Raw genomic sequence first — 11,280 nt, forward strand, 5'->3', positions numbered from 1 at the left:
TGCACTGTACATTTTTCCTATAGTATATAGAAAAAGTCCAATGCCTAGGATCATATAGGAACTTGGCCTGGCTGCAGCAACCTGCAATACACACGTGCTTTAAATAAATGCCCTCTCGTGCTCTTACTGGGGCATTATAGTGCATTTCTCATCTTTATGGCAGAATTTTGCCTCTGGTTACTAGAAAGGTAAAGGCACATACACCTGGGCTGCCTAAATCACATAATGACTATTAGCTGCTGCCTCTTCTTAGATAGTGGATTAAAAATATCTTCTAGAGAAAGCTAGAAATGTGCATATTTGCTTCTTATAATGAAAAAAAAATCACCCACAACACCACAGAATTTGTAGTAGTTCCATCATGGAAAAGGCATAGACAGAATTAAGTACTTCCAATAAACAGCTACATTAATCAGAGGGACAACTCTGAAACCTAATGACAACAGTTCCCATTTACCATTCCACTAGTGATCATATCAGGAGAGCAATCCTAGTGAGTGTGTTTTATTCACTGTCGCTTGTTGAAAACCCTTGAAAAACTTACTGTCAAGAAACAAGATAGTGAGATTTAAAACTGTAAGAGCATTAAAGGTGCTGCTACCTTTTTTAGGTACTTATCCTAGAAATCAGGGAGAAAGGACAGGAGAAAAGGTACTATGAGGAATCAAACCATCATCACAGGAAGGTTGGAGAGTATCTGGTGAGCAGAACAAGTAAAAATTTCATGCAATAACATAAATACCCAGAGAGGGAAAACAAGTGTAGAGGATACAACGCTCACCGAATGGCACATTTGTACACAGTGTATGTGTTCAGAGAGGAATGGCTTTGGAAAAAGAACGGCCCGCAGATCTTCTGGGAATAATAGTAGTTTTCACTAAAAATTCTCCTTCCTTCAGAAAGGCCTTGGCAAGAAAACAATTTATCTGACCTCTACAAGGTTCCCCAAGAGCTTCAGTGACCTTGTTCAATAAATGCTTCTATTAGGGCAGACTGATACTTGAAGCCCAAACAGAAGTCTCCTTTTTCTTATATCAGACCCACTGAATTAAGCCAAATTCCCTTCACCAGAACACAGGGAACACAAACCTCATTTCTACACAGAATAGTATTTTTGCATTTTCCTAACAATTTTTACTTAAAGATCCTCAGGTATCGTACAAAGCAGAAATAAATTCTGCTCCACACCACCACTTTGTGGTAGCTAAGTAGTACTATCCTCATTTAACATGGAAGAGGAGATCCAGAGAGGTTAATTGTCTTTCCTAAGGTCATGGAAAAAGCCTCTGGGCAGGACAAAGCAGAGAACCCAAATTCCCTGATCTCACCAGCCTTCTGTCTCTATCATAATCCTGACCTCGCTATCTACAAATGGAGAAAACAAAAGTTTGTTGCCTGGAAGGGATTATTTTTTAATAAGTTAAATTGAGATTTGAGGGACGTGCAAGGAAAGTGGGGTAGGAGATGGAGGCAGAGTTGCTCTTAAAATAAAAATAAAGAAAAAAAAACACAAGAGATTTTTACATTCTAGGTAACAGGACATCCAGGAGCTACAAAGATGTCCATTTTGTGGAGTGTCTGTAGATCTATACTTCCCAGTAAAACCTCAACTTTTTATTACTATGCCTTCATCATTGCAAATCCATTCAGTGTTTAGGAACATCCCACCACTAATGTCTGATTTGAAATACACTGTTTCTTTGCATGAAAGTTGATTGATCGTGTTTTTAATAAAACATAAGTGACAAAAGCTTAGGTTTTGAAGTCTGTTCAAGTAACAGGGAATTGGTAAAAGCAAGCTGTATGCCTCTTTATGGCTTTGGTAGCCTGAATACACTGGCATACAGACACATCTTAGCTGCTCTCCTAGGTCAGCTGGCATAATCAAGACACGAGTTAGTATCTTTTACCCTTTTCAATACACCTTTCCGCTGCTTTGTATCTCTTGTGACCTAAGAAAATACATGCTTTGTGTTGAGGGACTGGTAACCAATGTGGCTGGCAAAAGAAGCCACACTGTTTGCCCGGGTGACCTTGCGCAAATTGCTCGATGTTCCTGTGCCACAGACACCCCAACAGCAGAATTAGGTAAAAACTGAACTGCAGCAGAAAAACAGGCATTGGATTCAGCCTTATCTGTTAATAAATGAAAGGACCCAGGTTCAAGCATTTAACTTGCCCTGTACACTGTTTAAAAAAAAATATCCAATTAGTCTCTAAATGCAGTATGTTCTCTCCAAAAGACAGAAGAGAAAGTCTCAGAATGCTAAACCTTATATTAGAAAAAACACAAAACAATAACACTGGTATTTATTAACGTCTGCTTCTCCTTCCTACAAACACCACATTGTCAATAAACACCCATCTCTTTGCTTTTGCTTGTGTTTTTGAGTTGGAAGCTTTCAATGCATGGTATCCTGAGGTGCAAAGTCCTAATGGAAAGTCATGAACAATGGAAACATTTTCCTTCATTACCCTTCTCAGTCACCTGAAGTTAAAGAACAAGGAAACTAGTTATTCAAATGGCATATTTCTGTAAAAAAAAAAAAAAAAAAAAAGGAAGGAGGGAGAATTTTGTGAAAATCACTTTCTGACCTGCGTTTTAGAAAAAACAATCTTTCTTTCCCCTGCAAATACTTACAGAATGAGTTTTCTCTGCTACTTCAAGCAGAAATACTCAAAACTACTGAAAATTCATGCTGGGAAGGCATGGGGGAGGCATTTTATCTTCTATTGCTCAACACTCCTCGATTCAGCACCAAAATGAAACAAAAGAGAGGGCATATAGGTTGTTTTCTTCACTACATGCCATGTTACATTAAAAATAAATAATCCTAGAGACAAGTGTAGTGCTGAAATATACCATGCAGCTGTTTTCTCTTGAATGTTTGCTTTCATCTTTAATGAGAGTGGAATTCATGTCTGGCAAACACAATTGCCTTTAAAAATTGGTTAAATCAAAGTAACATCTACATTGTTGTCAGAATTATTGCCTAAGTAATAATAGAGAAAAAAACCTTCCAGTCAAAAAAATAAAGAGGTGGCAGAATCGAACATTAGAACCTATAGCTGATGCACAGATAGAGAGACAGATAGATAAGGAGGTAGACAATTTGCTTTTTCATGACTAGCAAGTTTCATGAAGTATGTATCTGAAAACCCAGCCAATCTGTTTTATGCTGTTAATTGCTTTATACCCATTTCCAATAGTGGCAAAGCAATAAAAGAGGCATTTGCAAGGCAGTGACAAGCTATAATAATCAGAATAATAGGAATATTGTCACCAGACATAAAGGTTTTTCAGAGTCCTTTAAATTATGTATGTTCCCAGACTACATCAGAGTGGAAATGGTATTTCTGATACCAAGTCAAAAGAAACTTGAAGTTTTGTCCACAGCCATCTGCCGGGCGTTGTAAAGAGGGTGCGAGGGAGGGCCCTGTACTATCATGGCACAATAGCGTGTGGGCTTTTGGGACATGCCCCTTACACACACATACAATCCCACAGGCTTTCAGGGACACCCCAGTGACTCATTATTATTCACTTGAGGAAAAAGGCGTGATATGCCACGGATTTTTTGTAAACTTTTTGCTGTGCTTGCACTACCTGCCTCGTCTCAAAGTCCTTGACGTGGTGTGGGGCTTTCCGCCCCTCAATGAATTAATGGGATCTCTCGTCTCCAGCACGCACAGCGGGGTGCTTTTCCACCACATCTGTAGTCATTCATCCCAGGCACAGAGGCAGAGAAGCGTGCCGAGGTGTATATTACATATAGGGAGACAGAGAAAGGGTACCCAGCGGTGCAGCACTCGGGACAGGCTGGAGCGGGGCGCCGCGGATCCTCCCTAAAGAGAGGAGAGGGCTGGGGCGCTCCCGCCCCGCTAGTCGGGAATCGCAGTTCTGCCTGCGGGGGCGGGGGCGGGACGGTGTTCCCATTCGCCTTCGCCTTTCCCCAGGAAAACTTTTCTCTTTTCCTGGGGCCACCGCCCCGTGTCCCACTCCCGCTGGCCATAAGGGCGCCGTGGCCGCCCAGCGCCCCTCTACGCGCCGCACCTCCGGCTCCAGAGGTGGGTTCGGCACCGTCCCGCCCGTCTGCCGGCTGCCTCCCCGCCAAGCCCCACCGGGTCGGGTCTGTCTGTGGTACTCACGCTGCTGTTGTGCCCGGACCAGTGCACCATGGCTTGGTTGTGCGCCGCATCCCCGGTGAGCGCGAAGGTGGTGCTGCTCAGCCTCGGCTCCTCGGCCCCTCGCAGCCGCGCCGCTCTCCCGTCCTCCGGGGGCCCGCGGGGCTGAGCGCGGCCGCCGCGCTGCCCCTCGGCCGCGGGCACCCCCCGGCGCCCCTCGCTGCTCCGGCGGGGCCGCGGCGCCGCCGGGCCCCGGCCCCCGGGCGCGCCGCCTCCCGCCCCCGCCGCGCCGAGCGCCGTTCCCCGCGGCCCCGCACGGCCCCCCGGCTCCGCGCCCGGCACCGGCACCGGCTCTGCGGCCGCCGCCGCCCCGGCCGAGCCCCGCGCTCCGCCGCCCGGCCAGCTCCGTAATCCCCGCGGCGGCGGCGGCGGCGGCTGTCGCTGCTCCTGCCTAAGGCGAGACGAGGAGGTCGGCCAGGAGGGCGATGGAGATGAGCAGGATCTGCAAGTTATTTCGGCGCCGGTGCAACACCAAGAGAGGAGTAAAAACCATGTCCAGGCGAGAAAAATGGTGTGGCAGGTCGGGAAGCAGTTGGTCCCCTTCTCCATGCCTTTGCGGAGCGAGTCGGGGGGCTTGCAGAGGGAGGGGGGACGAGGAGCTGCGTTTAGGGCGCTTTTTTTTTTTCCTTAGGAAGAAAGGGGACGGATGCTAATTATAATATTTATTATTTGTAAAAGGCTCCTCTTTCTCTCGCTCTTCTTCTTTCTCTTCTTCTTCCCCTTTCTCTTCCCCCTTTCTCAGCCTCTGAGACGATGACCAGGAAAAAAAAAAAAAAAGAAAGAAAAAAAAAGAAAGAAGGAAAAATAGGAAAAAAACTCTCCCCGGTAGTTGGATTCTGTTCCTTACTGTTGCTGGATTTTTTTTTTTTTTTTCAAAAGTGCTTTTCAGTGAAACTGTTCACGTTCAAGGATTTGATCAAGTGAGAGGGTACCACCACATGGGGGGAGGAGCCCCGAGCCTTGCCAAGCCGCCGCCGCCGCTGAAATACACCGCCGAGTCACCCGCCGCGCCACGCCGCCGGGGGCCGGGAGCGGGGCCGGGGGCGGGAGCGGGACACCGCACCGCACCGAATCAGCTGGAGCATCACCCAGCCTTTTCTCCTGATTTGGTATGTGTGCTCCTACCCGAGACAAAGCAGCCGTCATTCCCCCTTTCTCCTGATGTATGTGTACATACACTCGTGTTTACAGCAGTGTAGGTACTCCTCTCCCTGTGTGTGTGCGTGCCTGTGTACGCGCAAAGGCTGGATGTGGGTAAGGGGCATAAGGGATCGCAGCTGGGATGAGTGGCTCTTGGGTGCCTCCCGTGTGTAACGGCGTGCCCGCGGACTCGGCTATCCAGCAGCACCCCTCCAGAGGCGGCTCCGTGCTTGTGGATGTGCCCGTCCCAAGTGGAGATTCCCGACCGTGGGAACTCGCGCGTGTGCGTGGGAATCCCAGCAACCCTGCCACCGTCCTGGAAGGAAGACTAGCAGGATTTTTTGGGGGGGGGGCGGCAATAACGAAGAAAGGGCAGTATCTGCTGGCAGCTCACTGCAGCAGCATCTCGGGACTGTGTCAGGAGAAGGAGCGAGGGAGATGTATTTCTTTAAGTCACGGCAGTGCAGCGCTCCCGCTCCCATCGCACGTCTGTATTTCCTCCGGCCAGAACACCTGTTTTCTGCTGGCAGAGCTCAAGAAGCCTTTGCAGCTTCAGCCCCCAGACAAGGTGTGAGTAATGGCAGGGTGCGAAGGGGAGAGGGAGGCTGTCGCCTCCTGCGGCTGCGGGGCCTCCCCCATCCCCCGGGGGTCACCCTTGTCCTCGCCATCCGTGCCAGTGCCACGTCCCTCCGGACCGATTCACTGCAGCAACACGTCGGCACTTTCTCTTCGAATCAAACCCATGGTCGACCTTCCTCCCTTTGAAAAGTGTCGATAATTAGCGATTTTTTTAATCCTATCACCCTCCCACTTCCCACATCAGCCATTCTTTGCCGTCCAAGGGACGGATCCACCAACTACACGGCTCTCCCCGCAGTCTCCCCCTCCCCACCGCCAGACCCGGAGCGGGGGCGGCTCAACAGTTTCTCCCGCCTATCGCGGGTCTCCCAGCCCGTCAGGGAGCGGAGAGAGCGGGGGACAGAGGCAGGACCGGAGGTAGCATTGCCCACACTGGGTATCGGGGGGGTTTCTGGACAGCTGGTGCCCGGCGCTTGGTCACCGCCCGCTGCAGAGCGCCCGACTCGGGATGGGGGGGGTCCGTGCAGCCCGGCTGCCGCTGAGAGAGCGAGGAGAGAGCTGGAGTAGGGAAGAGGGGCTGCACCCACCGCTGTCTGTTGCAAACGGGGGGAGCTGTCGCTAAATGGCTGTCCTGCAGGAATGGGAAGAGGGGCTGGAGTGTCAGAGCTGACAGCTTCGGGAAGGCGGCGGCGGACTGAGCGAGCCTGTGCGCGGCAAGACCCCTACCCACAGGAACGATCCCTCCTTTAGCCGCAAATCCCGACGCAGAGAGCAAAAGCCGGAGGTGGGGGCAGGGGAAGCAAATCACCCACTCCCAACCCAGCGGATGGTATTCCTGGCTTGGAATCGGCTCCCTTTTGTACTACGCTGCCAAAATGTTTAGATGACATTTCATTTGTGTGGGTGCAGTGACGTGGGCCTCAGCCAAAGCTGATCCATAAAACGTCGGGGGAGGGGGATTGTACAAGTTGCACACGCTCATGGCAGGTGCTGCCCTGCCCGCACAGGGACAACTCAGCCTCGAGGCTGCATTCTCCCACTGCTTGTAAGTGAACAACATGGTGTTGGTAACAGGAAGGACCCCACTGTCTCCCTAACTCGAGTGCTGCAAGAATAGAGTCCCCAGGCATGTGGCATTAGCGACACACATGCCACCCCTGGGCCTTGCCATTGCTGTGCACTGTGAAGGGAGGCACTGTCAACCTAATGACACCCTCTAACAGTGAGGCTGCAGCTGTGACAGGCAGAACTTGTCCTTACATTATTCTCCAGTCCCTCTGGACTCACCAGCTGCTCACTGCTGCTCCTGAAGACCTCTGCACATCCAGAACCCGTCACCACAGAGTAAAAGCTGTGGTGGTACTAGCAATAGCCACTGCTTAGCCAGTCCCCTGCTATGCAGTTCACCCAGTCCCATTTATCTTCTCAGCCTAGCTGGACACCACTTAAGACCTAGTCCTTGTTCACATCCTGAACAGTCAACTCATTTGTGCAACATCATCCTTGACTTCATGGTCAAAGTCCACCCACACCGAGACAGGACTTGCAGACACAAGTCATTTCCCAAATCCTGCCAGCACAAGGCATTTCTTTATGTCCACCACATCACTCCTTGTCACCACAAGAGACAGCTGTGCTGGACATGACACAGAATGTGATAGGCTTCATGCACAGGTGTGTTCACCAACACTTCATTTAGGGCAGTACTTTGACCACTCTGATAGCAGGTTTTTTCTACCCTGTAGACTGAAGAGCTGTTGCTTGTAACTAAAATCACCCTCTGTGAATATCATCCTTACCTACCACATTCAGGGACAATCCCAGACATTCAGTTCAGACTGTGTCAGCAAGATTACCCCAGGCCCTAATTTTTCAGGCAGACACCCACAGGAAGCTGTGGTGTTTCTAAAGCAAGTCCTAAAAAGCCTTCATCAGTCCCTGCTTATTACTGTAAATAATAGGATGCACGGTTGAGTCTTACTGATGATGTGGGACTGTCTACTAAAATCTCCCAATTCCACATCTCCCACTCCCATCTCCTCAGTGCTAAGGAGAGCAGCAGCAGTTCTAACATCTTTCCTTCTCTAGAAAACAAAGGTAATGTGAGCAATACCCCCATCTCCTGCACGATTTGCGAACTGCGTGCTCATCACCAGCACACAGACAAGGGGCTTTTCCAGTTTTTGCCATCCCTGTTGCAGGAATATCAAATTTGCTTCAAAACCTGGTCTCTTGCATGACAGGGTGACAGTGAGGATGTCATCTGACAACCCTAGATTTGCACAGCCTATATCCAAGAATAGAAATGGAATAGTTCAAAACAGTATCCATTACAGGCTGTTTTAATCCCTGGTCTAATCCATTACGATCTGCTTTAATCCCCACCCAGATGCAAACACCCATTCAAAGAAGCAGGGGTTGGTGTTATATTCTGTTGGACCATGTTGATTTTTTAATTGATGTAAGACAACCATATGCCATAACACCAGGCAATGCAGAGGATTTCTTAAGTAAACATTCTGGAAGGCAAATTGTGGCACAAATATAAAGCAGCAGAACATGCCTGTAACCAGGGGGAAGCTGGGTTCAGTTAAGGAGAGAAAAGCAATTGGGGTAATTATGTTTGTTTGGAGGGGATGATTTGGATGGAAGAAGACTAATGACACTATCTAAAGAAAGAAACAAATAGAGCCTGGCAATTGCCAAGGCCTTCAAAAGCAGCATTGATTATCTGGGGGTTTCTTTTTTTTCCTATTCTCTTTCTTTTTGAAAGAAAAAGTAATTATGCAACCAAATTGTTAACTCCTAATACACATATAAATAATTTCACCATCACTATCTCCCTTGTTGGTGGTAGAGCTGCTCCACAGTACCCCCATCCCTTCTGTTTAGCCCATCTCTACCTATCATTGCTCCATGCCCCTCTCCTCCTGCAGGACTGCACATACCCTGACCTCCCTGGAAGCCCCAGAGTGTTTCTCCCAGTCACTATCACCCCAGGAAATTTCTGAGTGGGACCTAGAACCTGAAAGAAAGGAGGGAGAGTTGGGAAAGAGGTCATGAGAGGAAAATTTAGAGTGGGGGGGGAAAAATGTAATGTCCCAGCTACACTGCACTCTCTTCACACACACACACACACACATATCCTCCCTAAAGGTCTCCTGCACTAATCAAGCCCTCACAAGGGAAGAAATTCCACATGTACTAAGGAAAAAAATCAATGCTTGCTCCAGTTAATTTTAACCTATTTATTACGTGATAATGCTGCCTTGTTTACCAAGGGAAGGCCTGACTCGACCAAAACAAAAGTCATTGAAATCTGAAGTGTCCCTATAGCTTCAGACAAAATATCACCTGCAGGCAGAGCCCCTACCATTTTTTCTGGTACAGTACCACCCCCATTATGGGACAGATTTTCTCTAAGCACAGCCAGCTGCAGTGTGCAGCAGCGAGTCTGACTCTAAAGAACAGCAGCCCATGGCAGGGAGCCTTTAGCACTGACAGAGTCGCTGCAAAGCTCCTAAATAGAGACTGCAAAAAACACTGCACAGATGCTGCCAGAGGGGATCTCTCTCCTGCACTAAATGATGAAGTCAGAGTCCAGCAGCTCACAAGCAGCACAGGTACTACATATCAGCACACCAAGGGAAGTGTTTTACACAACCTGGATCACGGGACAATGATGGGACTACTTGATCTCAGCTGACCTCAGGGTTCTCACAAAGTAGTGAGTCCCCTCCCTGCATCACAGCACTACTAACTTCTTGATGAACACCATTCACACAATGGCCCAGAGCAAGACAGGGTGCCACAGGTCACACTGGGAATGCAGCAGGTAGAGGCTTAGCTGAGTGGAGAACCACTCCTGTGAATCGCACCTCAGGCTCAGAACTTCACCAGCATGAGCAGATGTAATGCCAGGTTTGGTGACCAGCCTGACTGCATCCTTCTTTTTGAATTTTCTATCTGAACATCATGTCTGTGGGAGACAGAAGAGGCTTTCATTCAGGGATGTTCAGACAGCTACACTATCTTCGTCCGCTGCTAAGGCTGCCCAAAAGTTGCACAACCTGCACAGTGCAGGTAAGGGACTTGGCGAGGCACAGAGCAGACAGAGGTGTTTTGAATGCTCTGGGGAGATTCTGCAGGTTTAAAATCATGTTTCTAGTTAATGTTGGGTACTGTTGTTCGTCCTAAAGCCAAGATAAGAAAATCCCCTTATGCTGATAATCAGCATCATCAGGAATGCGGAAGAGCTTATCAGAATGGAATGAGCACACAGATTTGCAGCACATACAAAGATAAATTGGGCAGCACACAAGTTCACTGTGCTGAATTCACTGTACACTGAAGGTTGCATATATATTTATCTTGGAGACCCCAGTCAGAAATACAGGATCCCCTGTTTCCCAGATTTCAAATCATCCAGGACCACAGTAAGATACTAGATTTTCAGAAGCATTTGCAACGTTTTTCAAAGTATGCTCCTTAGCATCACTTATAGAGCTCTGGATCGGGACCTGTAGCCCCTCTTTGTCTTCTGAATTCAAAGAGCTTGCCTAAAAAGCTGGGTCCAGCTGTGTCACACATAATGAAGAAAGGCATAATCATGGCTTGAGATGTTATAATATCCAAGAATACATTATGAGTACTGAGATATCCCATTTGGAGAAAATCTGATTAAAAACAGTCATGTAACTGATATTCACATGATCATTGATTCGGAAAGAATAAATGACCCTCATCTCCCTTCCTGTCCCAAGGTATGCCTCAGCTTTTCAGATTCCACGGAGAAAAGGAATCCTCCTTACTATTAGAAATTTTGTGCATCTTTCATCAGCTTTTCACTTCTGGTTGTTAATGAATCCTCACATCTGTGACTGTTTAGGGGTGGCTTAGCAGTTTATGAGCTGCTAAGAAGCAGAGCACAAATACTGCCTGGCTGTGAAAAGAGAGTCTTTGTGAACATGAAGCCTCCCCTATGCTTGCTCCTCTCCTTCAGAAATAAGACAGAAAAATTACATAAAGTTCCTTTTCCCATCCCACAGAGCACATACTGGAAGAATGAAGCTGATAGGATCAGTGACACAGCAACAGTTCTCTACAGTTAAGACTCTGTTCTCATCCCAGGTACTTTTTCCACTTTGTATCATCTTCCAGACAAATCTTTACCTCTTCCACTCTCCCCTCCCCCTTAAGTTCGAGACAGACCTAGAAGGGAAAGGAGCTGGTATTGTTTCTCCTCTATTCAAGCTAAATCCAAAGTGATGGGTGTATGTGCACAGAGGCAGAATTTTCTTAGCAAGCTAGAGAGAAATGTCTGGCAGTGACCCCAGCTTTGATGGTGGGACTTCACAGGAGGATGTTCAACCTGCA

The 11,280-nt window shown here is 48.1% G+C and overlaps 1 protein-coding gene across 1 annotated transcript in view; it reads right to left on the minus strand.

Annotated features, from left to right (window-relative positions):
* Positions 1–4,886, minus strand: part of LOC116790376 (VPS10 domain-containing receptor SorCS3-like) — a 291,392-nt gene extending 286,506 nt beyond the window's left edge. The window contains exon 1 of the mRNA XM_032695261.1: positions 4,150–4,886. Within this exon, the coding sequence (XP_032551152.1) occupies positions 4,150–4,734 (585 nt within the window). The 5' untranslated portion in view covers positions 4,735–4,886. The remainder of the gene's footprint in view (positions 1–4,149) is intronic.
* Between the last annotated feature and the right edge of the window lie 6,394 nt (positions 4,887–11,280).

This window comes from Chiroxiphia lanceolata, chromosome 8 (assembly GCF_009829145.1).
Source record: "Chiroxiphia lanceolata isolate bChiLan1 chromosome 8, bChiLan1.pri, whole genome shotgun sequence".
NCBI lineage: Eukaryota > Metazoa > Chordata > Aves > Passeriformes > Pipridae > Chiroxiphia > Chiroxiphia lanceolata.